Below are 18,384 nucleotides of genomic sequence, written 5' to 3'. Positions count from 1 at the left end.
GGCTTACCAACTCCACAGCCCTGCCTCCTATGTGATGTACATACAGCAGACCTCCCACTGCTGGAGTTCTATAAATGTAACGTGAGCAGTGATGAATTTTCCAATGTGAGGAGACAGTGTAATATTATTATTATTAATATATTATTACTAATAATCTTATTTATATAATGCCAACATATTCCGCAGCGCTTTACAATTGAGACAATTTACAGACATTATGGGCGCTGTCTCCATTGGGGCTCACAATCTAAATTCCGTATCAGTATGTCTTTGGAATGTGGGAGGAAACTGGAGAACCCAGAAGAAACCCACACAAACACGGGGAGAACATACAAACTCCTTGCAGATGTTGTCCTTGGTGGGATTTGAACCCAGGACCCCAGCACTGCAAGGCTGCAGTGCTAACCACAGAGCCACAGTGCTTCCCATATGTAATATACATCCATGTTCGGAATAAAAACTTATTGCAAAGAGTCGACTGCGCCAGACCAACAAATCTGGAAAAGCAGTTGGGACATCATCAACACCGCCTAACATTATACGTCTCACCAAAGAGAAGCAGCCAGAGCGGTCACGTTAGGGGTGAGTTAATTAAATGTTTGACCAAATATAGCATGGTAATTTTCAAGTAGATAATTTTGTACAGCCCTCGAAGGATGGTCTAAATATCCAAAAGGCCCCCACCCTTTTCTGCAGGTTCCATATCATTAGAGGCAGCATTAAAATTACAGGTAACACCTCTATAGACAGCAGATAACACAGGATCAACCACATTAGGCTATATCACAGCTCCCCTGCTCTCACTCCCTTCACATTGACCATTGCATACACTCTTTAGATGCTTCAGTAGAAAAAATTCTGAGTTGGAGTCCGTTTACTGCTGCTAATGTACATGTGGATTTTCTGAAAGTCTAAAAATTGTAAGAGTTCAAAATTGAAATTTTTAATACATATGGTGTTAAGAGGGAAAAAAAAAAGAAAAAACCATTGGCAGAAAGAAAATACATTTGACATAAAAATCAGCTTATTATTTTGTGACGATACATTCCCTTTAAAAGCAATCAGGTGAAACACCACCTTGGACAAAAATGCTCTAAGTCCAAGGCCCCATTATCAGTATTTGCTCAGTATTTTTTCTCCGGAGTGGGAGCCAAAACCAGGTGAGGAACAATCAGAGAAAAGGTATAATAGAAACAAGTCACCAATTCTGCATTTATCACCCTCTCCTGGGAAAAAATACTGACCAAATACTGATAGTGGGGCCATGGCCTAAGAATCCGTGTAGCAGCATCTAGCAGTTTGGGGGGAGGACTCTGGTGCATGCCTGGAAAATGCTTACAGCTCAGACAGAAGTGGCAAATGTAACTTAAGGGACAGGGGAGGATATTATGGTTTGAGCTCTTAAGTATCAGGGAAGAGATATGATGATTTCAGAAAAAAAACAATGTCATTTTATATAAATGTGTGAACACAACTGTGTGTCAGAAGAACTGTAAACTATTGAATGAACTGAGGTTTACACAGAGCATGAGCTAGGCCATAAAACCCACAATGCCCAACCGCACTAATACCGTATATGTTTCAGCAAATTTTTTTATGCTGAAAAGCACCCCCCCCCACTCTCTGCTTATATATTCCGGTGGTGGATAGTGGTGGGGGGGAGGGGGTGTTGTGGCAGCGGAGGAGTGGTGCACAGGCAGTAGCCGGCTGCTGCAGCTACCAAGTGTGCCCTCTGCTAAAGTAAATGAATATTCACTCTTCTCCATGCCCATGGAAGTGGAGTTGAGTAAATATTCATTTTCTTTAACCGTGCACAGTCAGTCGTAGTCGCCGGCTTCCTGCAGCGGCTCAGCTATCCTGTGTGCCCGCTATTCGAGAGTACGAATATTCACTCCTCCCCACTCCCATGGGGGCGTGTAGAGGAGTAAATATTCATTCTCTTTAGTAGCAGGCACACAGGATCGCTGAGCCGCAGTAGGAGCTGTGGCCGCTGCTGACAGAGTGCGCTATTAAAGAAAATTAATATTCACTCCTCTCCACGCCCATAGTCCCGCCGTGGAGATGAGTGAATATCCCCACAGCTCACCTCAGCGTCTGAGGGTGCATGGCAGTGATGTCATGAGCTGCTCAGATGCTGAGATCAGCTGCTGGCAGAACAGGACGCAGCGCTGGAGCAGAGGAGAGGAAGGAGAGGAAGGTGAGTATGAGTGTTTATTTTTTTCATATGTGCAGTGATGGGGGGGGGGGGGGGAATTTGCCAGTAGCTGCTGCATTTCCCACCCTAGGCTTATACTCGAGTCAATAAGTTTTCCCAGTTTTTTGTGGTAAAATTAGGTGCCTCGGCTATTATTCGGGTCAGCTTACACTCGAATACGATACATTTCCAAGTGAATGGACTATGAAAATTAATGCAGAAGTACCCCCCACCCTGTTCCACAAATTAGTTTGTTTTTTTGGGATGTCCAAACACTTTTGGTCATGTGGAGCATACACCATCAAAATAAAGATAATCACATACCCACACTGAGCAAAACGCATCTATGGAATCATAACTGGGTAAGTAACTTTAAATACACTGCATCATAAGAAAAGATTCAGTGAATAAGCTCCTAAAAGCGATTGGCCAGGATTAACAAAAATATGGCTGCTTTCTATGAGAAACAGCAACACTACTGACCATAGGTGTCTAGCTTTGCAACCCAGCCCTATGGAAGTGAATGGAGCCGAGCGGCCACACAACCCACGGCACTGTTTCTATAAAGTCATGTTCACACGTTCAGTATTTGGTGAGTTTTTTTTTTCAACTAAGTATTTGTAAGCCAAAAAAGTGGAACAATCAGAGGAAAGTATAATAGAAACACGTCACCACTTCTGTATTTATCACCCACTCCTGGTTTTGTCTTCCATATACTGATGTAAAATACTGACCAAATACAGTTAATATACCTAGCAATATGGCCTTGTAAGGGCCTGTTTATTGCAGGATGAGTTGTACTTTTGAACGACACCATTGATTTTACCATATAGTATAATGGAAAAAACAAAAATTCCAAGTGCAGCGAAATTGCAAAAAAAAAAGTGCAATTCCACAATTGTTTTTTTTTTTATTATTATTTTATTTACCATTTAAAACTGACCTGGCAATATGAGTCCCCAGGTCAGTACGAGTACGCAAATACCAAACGTGTATATATATATATTTTTTTTTTATTTAAGTGGTAAAAAAAAAAAAAAATCCTTAATTTGTATGGAAAAAAAATCTATATATATATTTTTGCGTTTGTCCCCATTTTCCGAGACCCGTAGCATTTCTATTTTCAGGATCTGGGGCTGGGTGATGGCTTATTTTTTTGCGCCCTGAGCCGACATTTTTATTGATACTATGGTAGATAGTGAGATACAATGTTTTGATCGCCTTTAACAGCATTATTTTTGCAAGGCTGAGGCGGACAAAAACTAATTCTGGCGTTTAGATTTTTTTTCTCGTTACGCTGTTTACCAATCTGATTAATTTGTTATATTTTGGTAGATCGGACATTTCTGAACGCAGCGATACCAAAATATGTGTATTTTATTTTCAATGGGAAAAAAAGGGGGCGATTTGAACTTTTTTTTCTTTCATTCTCAACTTATTTTTCACTTTTTACCAACTTCAATACTCCCCTTAAGATGATTGCAGCTCTAAGTCTCCTATTGCCTGTGTTATACATAATAGTGCATCAGCACTGCTATGTATAGCAAAAATCACGATCTCTTATGAATACTGGCCACAAGCCGGCGTTCACAGGAATATAGTAATGACAGACGCAGACCCCCGGCTGTCATGACAACCCATCGTCGCCCCGCGAACACGTGACAGGGGCGCCAAAGGACCGCTGGAATGGTGCTTTAAAAGGCAAGCACCCTTCAAAAACAAAACACTAAGCAATGTCTTCCTTCCCTTTGTATTTCATCCTACATTAGAATTAAAACTGAAAGATACATAAAGAAATCCTCTATTCCAGGAAGTCAGCCATGTCTTATCTATTCCTCCTTGCAATTCCAGGAACGACTTTAGGACGACAGGCTAACAGACTGCAGCAGGAGTCTCCCCCTCTGAAAGGTCTGCAGTAGGAGGACAAAATTATAATTCAGCCCTGCCCGTCAGCCATTCCTCAGCTGAAGTTTACATGGATCAGCAGGAGATTAATCCCTGTGTTTTCTGCAGGATTTCTACAAGCCCATTTGCTTTGGATACAAAGAGAGTCCCGCAGACTGACAAAGGGTGAAAGTTCCTCTTTACATTTATTATTCATTTCTAGATTTTGCATTACTATAAAGTACAGCGCTTGCCCACAAAGTACTCTACTTTAAGAGCTTTTAAATTGGACAGGATAAAAAGTTCACACAGCTTCATATACGTACCAAGCCTTGGTATCTGAACGAGTCATATACACTTCTGATGAACAGCCAGAATGGCCACAGGTATTCAAATCGAAACTCCAGTACAAAGTCCGCCAGCAACACGAGGGCCCAGACCACAAGGAACTTCAGATACAGGAAGGTGCTGCAAGACAAGAAAGATCGGTAATTACAATTGTCCAATATAAGCTTGATCAGATGGTAGACCCAAGGCCAATGGGTACCAGCTGAAAGGTGCATTCAGGTACCAGGTCTGAGATTGCCACACACATGATATAAATAAATGCACATTTGGATGCAATAGGTTTTTTTTTTTGCAAAAACATTCTTTTTTTTGGCTTATGCACATCTCTGCATGGCAGACTACACACACAAAACAAGTGGTAAGAAAACCTTCATTGTACGGTCCTTTGACCCCAGGAATGTAAAGGGAGAACAAAAAAAAAAAAAAAAGTAACTAACACCAGCCATCCAATCCCTCACAGATCCTCCATCCCACTGGCCATCGTTCTCAGCATATAACCAATGTGGCTAATTACGTGGTGGTCATGCCAATGAAACATGGCCAGCAGGATGGGGAAGTGGTGAGGGAACATAAGCAAAGGCTAGATATTTTTAACCACACATGGGCCATATGTACACTTAAAGAAACCCCCATTCGACACACTAGTTGCAGAGTCAAGAACTGAAGTCTAGCCATACCATGAGTAGATTGGTGAATTTTTTAACCCCCATCCTAACTGCCAAGTATGAGGGTGAAATCTAGAAGGGAGAATGAATGCTGGCAACATGACATGAACATCCAAAAGCTACAGCAACTGCCCATAACCTGTACAGCTTTACAGAGAAGAATCTATAGACGTCTACAGGTGCATATCACTAAATTAGAATATCAAACAGTTAATTTATTTCAGTTCTTCAAAACAAAAAGTGAAACTCATTATATAGAGTCATTACAAACAGAGCAATCTATTTCAAGTGTTTATTTCTGTTAATGTTGATGATTATGGCTTACAGCCAATGAAAACACAAAAGTCATTATCTCAGTAAATTAGAATACTTTATAACAACAGCTTGAAAAATTATTTTAAAATCCAAAATGTTGGCCTACTGAAATGTATGTTCAGTAAATGCACTCAATACTTGGTCAGGGCTCCTTTTGCATCAATTACTGCATCAATGCTGCGTGGCATGGAGGCGATCAGCCTGTGGCACTGCTGAGGTGTTATGGAAGCCCAGGTTGCTTTGATAGCAGCCTTCAGCTTGTCTGCATTGTTGAGTCTGGTGTCTCATCTTCCTCTTGACAATACCCCATAGATTCTCTATGGGGTTAAGGTCAGGCGAGTTTGCTGGCCAATCAAGCACAGTGATACTGTTTTTAAACCAGGTATTGGTACTTTTGGCAGTGTGGACAGGTGCCAAGTCCTGCTGGAGAATTAAATTTATATCTCCAAAAAGCTTGTCAGCAGAGGGAAGCATGAAGTGCTCTAAAATTCCCTGGTAGACAGCTGCACTGACTTTGGTCTTGATAAAACACAGTGGACCTACACCAGCAGATGACATGGCTCCCCAAACCATCACTGATTGTGGAAACTTCACACTAGACCTCAAGCAGCTTGGATTGTGTGCCTCTCCACTCTTCCTCCAGACTCTGGGACCTTGATTTCCAAATGAAATGCAAAAATTTACTTTCATCTGAAAACAACACCTTGGACCACTGAGCAACAGTCCAGGTCTTTCTCCTTGGCCCAGGTAAGACGCTTCTGGCGTTGTCTATTGGTCATGAGAGGCTTGACACAAGGAATGCGACACTTGTAGCCCATGTCCTGGATACGTCTGAGTGGTTGCTCTTGAAGCAATGACTCCAGCAGCAGTCCAAAATTTTGAAGCGCCTTTTAATTAATATGATTGGATACAGCATTCTGTGAACAGTCAGCTTCTTTAGCAATGACCTTTTGTGGCTTACCCTTTTTGTGGAGTGTGTGAATAACTGCCTTCTGGACATCTGTCAAGTCAGCAGTCTTCCCCATGATGGTGGAGCCTACTGAAACAGACTAAGGGACCTTTTTAAACGCTTAGGAAGCCTTTGCAGGTGTTTTTTTGTTAATTATTCTAATTTACTGTGATAATGACTTTTGTGTTTTCATTGGCTGTAAGCCATAATCATCAACATTAACAGAAATAGATCACTCTGTAATGACTATAATACGAGTTTCACTTTTTGTATTGAATAACTGAAATGAATTAACTTTTTGATGATATTCTAATTTTGTGAGAAGCACCTGTATATGCCAGTTTTTACTCCTCCTAGTGCCAAGCACTTCTGCACCCTCGTAAGTGCACACTCCCTTGACATCAGTAGTGGCAGTAGGAATCATTTGCCTTTGTATAGGAGAATGGTTAAGAGTCAGGTTTTGAATGGAGCATGAGGAGGAAATCTGAGCAGTTACGAGAAAGTGATACAAAACCCACATGTTTTGTGTATGTCATTTTCTATCCTGGAACAGAACATGTGATTTTTCCAGCTCATTATCTCATTATAAAAGGCAAATATGAAGGTGAAGCAGAGATTTACTGACATACCGTATATTCCGGCGTATAAGACGACTTTTGAAGACTGAAAAATCTTCTGTCTAGTCTGGGGTCGTCTTATACGCCGGTAATGCTTTTGAACTTTCAGAAATTGACATGCGGGGATACTCTGGGGGTGTTAATAAGCTGCCGTGGCCGTATCCCTGCCATGTTGGAGTTAATATAAGGTGGAGGGAGTTAAAATACGGCGGCGGTAGGTCCAGACAGTCAGCGCTTCTGTGCTGAAACGGACACATCGCTGCGTATTCCCAGCTCCGGACACAGCGCAGGGCTTCTGTGCCGACAGCTTTCACTTGTCACAGAAGCGCTGCGCTGTGTCCGGAGCAGGGAAGTTCGCATCGCTTCTGTGACAATATATGAAAAGCCGGCAATTCAGCAGCGGCATAAGCCGGCACCCGACAATTTAGAATAGAAAGAATAGAGCATCACACATAGATTAGATAGATAGAAACATGTCAGTCACATATATATGAAGTACAGTGACAGTGTTGCTTACTGTACTTGTCATTTAGTGTAAAGGATTTATTAAAACAAATAGTGTTTTCATGCACCGTCTCTTTAAAAAAGCCGGCCGGCAATTCAGCATCTGTACCCGACAATTTATAACAGAAAGATAGAGCATCACACATAGATTAGATAGATAGAAACATGTCAGTCACATATATATGAAGTACAGTGACAGTGCTGGTTACTGTACTTGTCATCTAGTGTTAAAATAACGGATTTATTAAAAAAAAAATTGGCGTGGGGTTCCCCTTAATTTTAGTCTCTAGCGGAGGTTAAGCAGACAGCTGGGGCAAATGTTTGAAGCCTGGGAAGGGGGTAATACCCACGGAGCTTCCCAGGCTACTAATATCAGCCCCCAGCTGAATACCTAGCCTTTACTAGCTATTAAAATGGGGGATCCCAAAAAAATGACGTGGGGTCCCCCCTATTTTAATAGCTAGCACAGGCTAGGCAGACAGCTGGAGGCTGATATTAATAGCCCAGGAAGGGAGCCATGAATATTGGCCCCCTCCCAGGCTAGAAACACCAGCCGTCAGCCACCCCAGAAATGGCGCATCCATAGGATGCGCCAATTCTGGCACTTAGCCTCGCTCTTCCCACTGCCCTGTAGCGGTGGCAGTGGGGTAATAGGGCTGGGGTTGATGTCAGCTTATAATGCCAGCTGACATCAAGCCCAGGTTAGTAATGGAGAGGAGTCTATAAGACACCCCCATTACTAACCCCATAGTCAAAGTTAAAAAAAACACAAACACCCAGAATAAAGTCCTTTAATTGAAATAAACACACAATTCTTTATTGTTCTAAATTAAACCATACTTACCATCACGCCCATTCCAGCTGAAGCCAACGATCTCCTGCAATAAAAGAAAAATAATAAACCAACCTCATCCTTACCTTTCCATGGTTCCCAGGACGGGTCCAGCTCTGCTACATCGAGATGACAGGCTGGACCGCAGCAGAACGCTGCCATCCAGCCTGTCATCCCGCAGACACTGAGAAGCGCAGGCATGCTTGCGCTCCTCCGTGTCTGACTGTGACGGCATCCAGATGAGCCGACAATGAACTCAGCTCACCTCCTGGACGTCCGTCACTGACAGCGTGGGAAACTTCTACTGCGCATGCGGGGAGCAGGAGAATTTTCCCACGCTGTCAGTGACGTGCATGAGGTGAGCCGAGTTCATTGGACATGATCTCGGCTCATCTGGATGCCGTCACAGTCAGACACTGAGGAGCACAAGCATGCCTGCGCTTCTCAGTGTCTGCCGCATGGCAAGCTGAACGGCAGCGTTCTGCTGCGGTGCAGCCTGTCATGTGAATGTAGCAGAGCTGGACCGGTCGTGGGAACCATGGAGAGGTAAGGATGAGGTTGCTTTATTATTTTACTTTTATTGCAGGAGATCGTTGGCTTCAGCTGGAATGGGCGTGACTGTAAGTATGGTTTAATTTAGAACATTAAAAAATTGTGTCTTTATTTCAATTAAAGGACTTTATTCTGGGTGTTGTGTTTTTTTTAATTACTTTACTAGAAATTCATGGTGGTCATGTCTAATATTGGCGTGACCCCATGAATTTCGGGCTTAGGGCCAGCTGATAATGCCAAGCTGGCCCTAACCCCTTTATTACCCAGTGAGCCACCGCACCAGGGCCCTGGATGAGTTGGGTACAGCGCCAGAAGATGGCGCTTCTATGAACGAGCCATTTTCCGGGGTGGCTGCGGACTGCAATTTGCAGCGGGTGGGGCCCAGAAAGCTTGGGTCTCCCTGCGCTGCGGATTCCAGCCCCCAGCTGCCTAGTTGTACCTGGCTGGACACAAAAATAGGGCGAAGCCCCACGTATTTTTTTTTTAAATTATTTCATGAAATAATTAAAAAAAAAAAAAGGGCTTCCCTGTATTGTTGTGTCCGGCCAGGTACAAATAGGCAGCTGGTGGTTGGGGGCAGCCCGTTCCTGCCTGCTGTACCTGGCTGGACACAAAAATATGGCGAAGCCCCACGTCAACATTTTTGGGAAAAATTAATTACAAAATTAATAATTTAGGGACTGCATCTTTATTAACCCCTCAATTGTCATTTAGTGTTAAAATAAAGGATTTTTTAAAAAGAAAATTGGCGTGGGATCCACCATCATTATAGTCTCTAGCGGAGGTTAAGCAGACGGCTGGGGCAGATGTTTGAAGTCTGGGAAGAGGGTAATACCCACGGAGCTTCCCAGGCTACTAATATCAGCCCCCAGCTGAATACCTAGCCTTTACTAGCTATTAGAATGGGGGACCCCCCCAAAAAATGACGTGGGGTCCCCCCTATTTTAATATGTTTATGAGTGACAGTTTTCCTGCTATATACCTGCATGTCATAAGAATTTAAATTAAAAAAGGACCATGTTAAATTCAAATCTGTTTTTTTTTTAATTTTTACCGGTGTTTGGTATGCGTTGGAAAAGGGGTAGTCTTATACGGTGAATATATCCTAAACTCTATATTTTAACAGGAAAGTAGGGGGGTCGTCTTATACACCAGGTCGTCTTATACGCCGGAATATACGGTACATCTGCGTCCAGCAACCTGCATATCGGGCTGTTCCCAAATTCTGTCACTGACTTAAACTGGCCAAAGTCATACAATGGGCAGCACGGTGGCTCAGTGGTTAGCACTACAGCATTGCAGCGCTGGGGTCCTGGTTTCAAATCCCAAGGACAACATCTGCAAGGAGTTTGCATGTTCTCCCAGTGTTTACGTGGGTTTCCTCCCACACTCCAAAGACATACCGATAGGGATTGTAGATTGTGAGCCCCAATGGGGACAGTGCCCATAATGTCTGTAAATTGCCTGAATTGTAAAGCGCTGTGGAATATGTTGGCGCTATATAAATAAAAAGATTATTATTTATTATTAATTATATCTGCATCCACAACACAGCATGCATGTACAGTGGGGAAAATAAGTAAATATTTGATACACTGCCGATTTTGCAAATTTCCCACCTACAAAGAATGGAGAGGTCGGTAATTTTTTTTTTTTTTTTTTTATCATAGGTACACTTCAACTGTGAGACAGAATCTAAAATAAAAACCAGAAAAATCACATTGTAGGATTTTTAAATAATTATATAGCATGAAATAAGTATTTGATCACCTACCAAGCAGCAAGAATTCTGTCCCTCACAGACCTGTTAGTTTTTCTTTAAGAAGCCCTCCTACTTCACACTCATTACCTCTATTAATTGCACCAGTTTGAACTCATTACCTGTATAAAAGACACCTGTCCACACACTCAATCACACTCCAACCACTCCACCATGGCCAAGACCAAAGAGCTGTCTAAGGACACCAGGGACAAAAGTGTAGACCTGCACAAGGCTGTCGTGGGCTACAAGACAATAGATAAGCAGCTTAGTGAGAAGACAACAACTGTTGGCACAATTATTAGAAAATAGAAGAAACACAAGATGACTTAATCTTCCCCTGCAGACAGCATCCACTCCAGGGTGATGGTGAGGTTTTTTTTTTACTTATTCCATCATAAACAGCACAACGTTTCGACTCCAATGAGACTCATTGTAGTCAAAACGTTATGTTTATGGCGGAATAAAGTTAAAAAAAAAAAAAAAAAATAATAATTCACTATCACCCAGGAGTGGACGCTGTCTGCATTGATTTCATTGGCTGTAATATTTTAAAGTGGGTTCCTTGGTAACAGAGACGTGCGTCCCATAAAGCGAATGCTGCCAGCTACATTCTTTTGGGATATTAATCTTCCTTTGTATGGGGCTCCATGCAAGATCTTGCCTCGTGGTTAAGGAGGATTCTGAGAAGGTCAGGAATCAGCCCAGAACTACATGGGAGGACCTGGTCAATCACCTGAAGAGAACTGGGACCACAATCTCAGTCTTCTGGCCAACAACCTCCTTCTCTCAGTAAGAGCATTGAATATGGGTTGTGGCTGCATCTTCCAGCAGGACAATGCCCTGAAACACACAGCAGGGTAACTAAGGAGTGGCTCTGTAAGAAGCATTTCAAGGTCATGGAATGGCTAAAGTCAGTCTCCAGACCTGAACCCAATAGAACATCTTTGGAGGGAGCTGAAACTCAATGTTGCCCAGAGACAGCCCTGAAACCTGAAAGATCTGGAGATCTGTATGGAGGAGTGGGCCAAAATCCCTGCTGCAGTGTGTGCAAACCTGGTCAATAACTACAGGAAACGTCTGACCTCTATAATTGCAAACAAAGGTTTCTGTACCAAATATTAAGTTCTGTTTTGCTATTGTAGCAAATAATTTGCATTTTATTGCATGAAATAAGCATGCAAAAAAAATTAAAAAAAAAAAATCATACAATGTGATTTTCAGATTCTGTCTCTCACAGTTGAATTGTACCTAGGATAAGTTACAGACCTCTCCACTCTCTGTAGGTGAGAAAACTTGCAAAAATCGGCAGTGTATCAAATACTTCTTTTCCCCACTGTATATTTCAATGGGGAGAGGGGGAAAGCTTCAGCAGCTCACTTCTTGCTGCAAGGATCCATAGACATAATACTGTGAGTTCAGCTTTAAAAGTGAACTGCAGATTAGCTCTACTGAAGAGAATAGGAGCTGATCTACAGGTTTTAGCAGCAGCTGCTACACATAGGATGGAGCTCAATTCAATGTTTCCATTCATATGTCACCACAGCTAATCAATGCGGGTGCTGGACCGCCACCAATCTGATATTGATGACCTAGCCCAAGAAAAGGTCATCATCATATGCCAGGATAACCCCTTTAAAGGTTTGTGATGGATAATACGCCAAGTATTAATAGTTCATGTCATCTCTAAGGTTTCAATATACAAAAGCCAATTCTTTGTCTCATTTGCCATTAGACTTTTTTCATGCATATTTAGTAGCAACTTTGGTACCTACAACCCCTGGCAAAAATTCTGGAATCACCGGGCTCAGAGGATGTTCATTCAGTTGTTTAGTTTTGTGCTATGTCTGTTGTGATCTGCTTTTTTTTCAACAACATTAAAGTCATTTCAAATGACAATTTTAGGGCTTTAAAGAAACACTAAAAGAAATCAAGATTAAAAATATGGTACTCAGTAAGGGTAATTTTTTTCAGACGAAGCAGAGGGAACAAATTATGGAATCACTCAATTCTGAGTAAAAAATTATGGACTCATGAAAAACAAACACGCAAAAGAACACTCCAATACATCACTAGTATTTTGTTGCACCACCTCTGGCTTTAATAACAGCTTGCAGTCTCTGAGGCATGGACTTAATGAGTGACAAACAGTACTCATCAATCTGGCTCGAACTTTCTCTGATTGCTGTTGCCAGATCAGCTTTGCACGTTGGAGCCTTGTCATAGACCATTTTCTTTAACTTCCACCAAAGATTTTCAATTGGATTGAGATCCAGACTATTTGCAGGCCATGACATTTGACCTTATGTGTCTTCTTTCAAGGAATGTTTTCACAGTTTTTTCTCTATGGCAGGATGCATTATCATCCTGAAAAATGATGTCATCATCGCCAAACATCCTTTCAATTGATGGGATAAGAAAACTGTCTAAAATATCAATGTAAACTTGGGCATTTATTGAAGATGTAATGACAGCCATCTCCCCAGTGCCTTTACCTGACATGCAGCCCCATATCATCAATGACTGTGGAAATTTGCATGTTCTCTTCATGCAGTCATCTTTATAAATCTCATTGGAACGGCACCAAACAAAAGTTCCAGCATCATCACCTTGCCCAATGCAGATTCGCGATTCATCACTGATTATGATTTTCATCCAGTCATCCACAGTCCACGATTGCTTTTCCTTAGCCCATTGTAACCTTGTTTTTTTCTGTTTAGGTGTGAATGATGGCTTGGGATTTACATACCGAAAAGCTAAACCTATTTCCTTTAGGCGGTTTCTTACAGTTCTGTCACAGACATTGACTCCAGTTTCCTCCCATTCATTCCTCATTTGTTTTGTTGCGCATTTCCTGTTTTGGAGGCATATTGCTTTAAGTTTCCGGTCTTGACGCTTTGATGTCTTCCTTGGTCTACCAGTAAGTTTGCCTTTAACTACCTTCCCATGTTGTTTGTATTTGGTCCAGATTTTAGAGACAGCTCACTGTGAACAACCAACATCTTTTGCAACATTGCGTGATGATTTACCTTCTTTTAAGAGTTTGATAATCCTCTCCTTTGTTTCATTTGACATATCTCATGTTGGAGCCATGATTCATGTCAGTCCACTTGGTGCAACAGCTCTCCAAGGTGTGATCACTCCTTTTTAGATGCAGACTAATGAGCAGATCTAATTTGATGCAGGTGTTCGTTTTGGAAATGAAAATTTACAGGGTGATTCCATAATTTTTTCCTCAGAATTGAGTGATTTCATAATTTGTTCCTTCTGCTTGGTCTGAAAAAAAATTACCCTTACTGAGCACCACATTTTTAATCTTGATTTCTTTTAGTGTTTCTTAAATCCCTAAAGTTGCCATTTGAAATGACTTTAGTTTTGTGCCATGTCTGTGATCTGCTTTTTTTCAACAACATTAAACAACTGAATGAACATCCTCCGAGCACGCTGATTCCATAATTTTTGCCAGGGTTTGTATAATCACTATCTTCAGTATTGAATGTCACAGCCAGAAAAAAAAATGCACCAAAACCGCCAATGTGAACAGTATGAAACAACCATTGAAAATTCGTAGCCCATGACTACTGACCAAGTTTAACAAAAATCACAGCTATTAAAGAAGGCTCCCACTGCATCAACGAACAACCTTTATGGGGAGAAATATTATATTCTGAACCCCTTAGTGCTTGGCATAGCGCAACAAGGGAGGGGAGTTACAAAATGAATTGAATCCAGTACTGGGCACACACACAGCTATGAACATCTGAATTGGAGTTTAGTTAAACCAGAATGGATACAAACTTGCTGACAGAACATGAAACACTTCCACACATCTCCATGAACAAGCCGCATCTCCTTGCCAAATGGAAACAGCCAGAGGTAAAGCGGCTGCCAAGAGCGGTACACATGGGGTCAGGAGAAAGGCTTTTGAACACAGCAGTCCAGATGCTATGGAAGGAAACACACTGTGGCTCAGCTAATCTCCGGCAACATAAGGCAGAATATAAGAAACCAAGAAAAGAACAAAGCGTTTATCCCTGCGCTGGTCCTGGTCCGTCCGCTCCTAGGCTTACTATATATAATGTGGGTACATGACATTTTATCAAGGTTTTTTCTTATACCCTAGTTTTATTCTAATGCGTGCTAAAGTCATTTATTAAGTGGCGTATGCAACTTAAATTTGATGCAATTTTGGTTGTTTGCCATAAAATGAAATCTGGGGTTAGAAAGAAGAAAAAAAAAACCTCATTATTGCAAAATACGCAATACTTTTGAGCAAAAGGTTTCCAGTCTTTCAATGCTGAACAATTTACAACACTTCATCTTAGGCCAAGTGCCCAAGATGCAGAAATGCTCCGGATTTTTCCTGAGTTTTTCTGCATCTCCCTGGCAGAAAAATAACGCATGCGGATTGTACATGCGTTTTTCCTGCCAGGGACATGCGGATGTGATGCGTTCTTCACATGTATTTCTGCATGCAGGTTGTCAAGCGCTTTCCCAGCGATTTTAGCATCACTTGGAAAGTGCTTGACAACTTGGTCACACTATATAAATCCATGCAAACGGCATGGCTTTTATATAGTGTGACCAAGTTAGTTAAAAAAAATATATACTCACCTTCCGATGGCCCCCGGTCTCCTTATCAGATGCATCCGGTCTCCCGAGGTTGTGTAAAAGGACCTTCCATGACATCATTTAGTAGTCGTGTGGCGTCAGCGGTCGCGTGACCCGTCACATGACTAAATGATGTCATGGCAGGTCCTTTTAGTCCAGCGCGAGCTGGGTCTGGAGTCTCCTCTTCTCCAGACCCGGGTACCATCTGCACATTGAATTGCTTAATATCCGCATGTGCACATGTAGTCATGAGGATATTGAGCGATTCAATGCAAGTTATTGGCGGCGAAAACGCCGCAATTAGGCAAAGCAACTGGTAGTGCTGCGGATTTTTCCGCAATGATAATCCGAAGTGGAAATTTCCGCAGCATGTGCACAGCACATGTGGATTATCATTGAGGAACAGTGCAGACCTTTTATCAAGCGTTTAAGCGGCGGAATTGCCGCTGCGGAAATTCTTAAAAAACGCATAGTGGGCACACAGCCTTACAGACAATTCACATGAAACTGTTCTCTGTGAACATAATATTCAAAATTTGCTCACTAAAAGCCATGACAAATATATTCTATGGAGATTTAGCCACAGATTTAACAAAAGATTAATAAGATTATTTATTCTGCTGTATCCGATTTGATAGTTTTTTCCAATGGAATCCGCCTGAAAATATCAGACTCACAAAAGAATGAAAATAAGCATTTCTATGTAAAGACTACTTGCAGTTCATACAGTCAGTCAGACATTTGAATGTCTTTTAACCACTTTAGGCTTCTAGAAACACCAAGCAGTTAAGAGAAGTGACCTACCCATTCTTCTGGCTTTTTCAGCTAGCAAGATGCTTTGCTCTGTACTTTGCAATACAAGTCAATAGGAAAGCTCAGAAGGCACCGGGAAGACTAACAGACGTCTAAAGAAGCATTTTGCCATCATAAAAATAAATACTAGTTTCCTGAAGAGTCTTCTGCTTGAGAAACTCGGCGAGTTTAAAAGACGTCGGTGTGCACACCCTCGCCGTGGTTTTGCTCCAAATAACTTTTTGCTTCAAAATATTTTTTTGAATTGCACATTTTGCATAAATTGTGTAACATTATATCTCTCCAAACTGAAAGATGTTACAAAATATTAATAAAAATAGTTATGTTGATAAGCATACATATGACTGTGGCTTTATCTGCATTATGCCATTTTTAGTGCTTTTAGAGATAAATGCAGAGGAAAGAAAGTAGTTACTTACCGGTAACGGGATTTCTAAGAGCCCATGATGGCACCACGGAGAGAGGGGATCCGCCCTTCAAGGACAGGAAACCTACAGATTAAAAGGAGGTACCTCTCTCCCGCATCAGATGTTTACAGACCATGAGAGGACCGCCAGATTAGGAACACAAAATTTAACATTTTAAGAACTTATCAGAAACACCACGTGGCTACAAACAGGCAACTAATAAGTGTGTGCACCCACACGTGAAGGGAGGGAATGTACGGGTGCCGTCATAGGCTCTGAGAAATCCAGTTACTGGTAAGTAACTACGTCTTTCTCCTTCCCCCATGACGGCACCACGGAGAGAATTACAGAGAAGTGACTCATTAGGGGGAGGGAGCCACAGCTTCCAGAACCCTTCTCCCAAAAGTAAGGTCTGAAGAAGAGGTTAAGTCTAGCAGGTAGTGATTGAAGAATGTAGAGGGGGAAGACCAGGTTGCCGCTCTACATATCTGCTCTATTGTGGCACCAGCCTTCTCCGCCCAGGAGGCTGCCACCGCTCTTGTTGAGTGGGCCTCCAGTTTCTCTGGGGCAGCTTCCCCTCGTGAGGAGTACGATAGTGTGATGGATTCCCTTATCCATCTGGCCAGCATGCGCTTAGAAGCTTTCTTCCCCTTACGAGGGCCCTGAAAGCAAACAAAAGAGAACTATCGTTCCTACATTCTTGTGTTGCCTCTAGGTAACGGATTAGGCACCTCCTGATGTCTAGCGTATGCAAGTCTCTTTATTTCCTGTTCCTAGGATTGGGGCAGAAAGAAGGGAGGGTGATTTCCTGAGACCTGTGGAATCTTGACGCCACTTTTGGCAGGTAGGCAGGGTCAGTTCTCAGAGTAACCCTAGCCTCCAAGATTTGTGTGAAGGGAGGGCCTGCAGATAGGGTTAGTGATATTCAGGCCCTAGGTGCGGATATGACAGCTACTAAGAGCACTGTCTTGAGGGATAGGATTTTTAGGGACGCTCCTGACAGAGGTTCAAAAGGGGCCTTTGTTAAAAGCTGAAAAGACCAAATTTAAATCCCAAGAGGCGGTATTTCGAGAGGGGATGGGTTGGGATCTGGATGATCCTTTAATGAACCTACATACCCATCTATCCCTGGCCAGATCGAAGTTGTATAGGGCTCCCAGCTCCGCAGCTTGGACTTTTAAGGTACTTGTGGCCAGGTCCTGTTCCAAACCCCTCTGTAAGAATTCTAGGATAGCTGTTAATGGAACCACCCCTCCTAGCCCGGAAACGGAGACCGAAAGGAACTTCCTCCAAGTTTTCCCGTTAAGTTCAGTGGTCTCGGGTTTCCTACTTTGAAGTAATGTGGTGATGAGATTTGGGGAAAAACCTTTATCCTTCAGAAGAGCCCTCAAATTCTAGGCTGTCAAATGTAAGTTTGATGCCTGAGGATGAAGTACCGGACCCTGTGAAAGAAGGTCCGGAAGAACCCATGGGTAGGAGATTGACATCATCCTCAGCCAAGAAAGCCACGCCCTCTTCGGCCAGAAGGGGGCTATCAAGATTACTCTTGCTTTCTCTTCCCTGATTTTCCTCAGAACAGCTGGAATCCGGGCGGTCGGAGGAAAAGCGTAAGCTAGAGGGTGACTCCATGGGATCATAAAGGCATCTAAAGCTATGGGTTACCCTTTGGGGTCTAGAGAGCAGAATGAGTCTGTTTTCTTGTTCAGACTGTTGGCGAACAGGTCTATGGAAGGACGTACCCACATTTGTACAATCTGACGAAAAACTGACTGATTTAACTCCCACTCGCCCTGCCTTAGCGGTGTCCGACTCAGGAAGTCTGCCGTGCGATTTTCTATCCCTTTTATGTGTAGGGCTGATAGGGATTGTAAGTTTTCATCGGCTAAATGAAAGATGACCTCTGTCGCTTGCATCAGAGAATGGGACCGGGTACA

At 42.4% G+C, this 18,384-nt stretch overlaps 1 protein-coding gene across 1 annotated transcript in view; it reads right to left on the bottom strand.

Annotated features, from left to right (window-relative positions):
* MACO1 (macoilin 1) overlaps nucleotides 1-18,384 on the bottom strand; it is a 57,699-nt gene that overhangs the window by 21,712 nt on the left and 17,603 nt on the right. Inside the window, exon 2 of the mRNA XM_073665859.1 lies at nucleotides 4,405-4,546. Coding sequence (XP_073521960.1) covers nucleotides 4,405-4,546 — 142 coding nt within the window. The remainder of the gene's footprint in view (nucleotides 1-4,404; nucleotides 4,547-18,384) is intronic.

This window comes from Phyllobates terribilis, unplaced genomic scaffold, assembly GCF_046119375.1.
Source record: "Phyllobates terribilis strain yellow unplaced genomic scaffold, ASM4611937v1 Scaffold_2__4_contigs__length_985480577, whole genome shotgun sequence".
Classification (NCBI taxonomy): Eukaryota; Metazoa; Chordata; class Amphibia; order Anura; family Dendrobatidae; genus Phyllobates; species Phyllobates terribilis.
The sequence above is the reverse complement of the archived record's forward strand: the minus strand, read 5'-3'. Positions and strand labels throughout refer to the sequence as shown.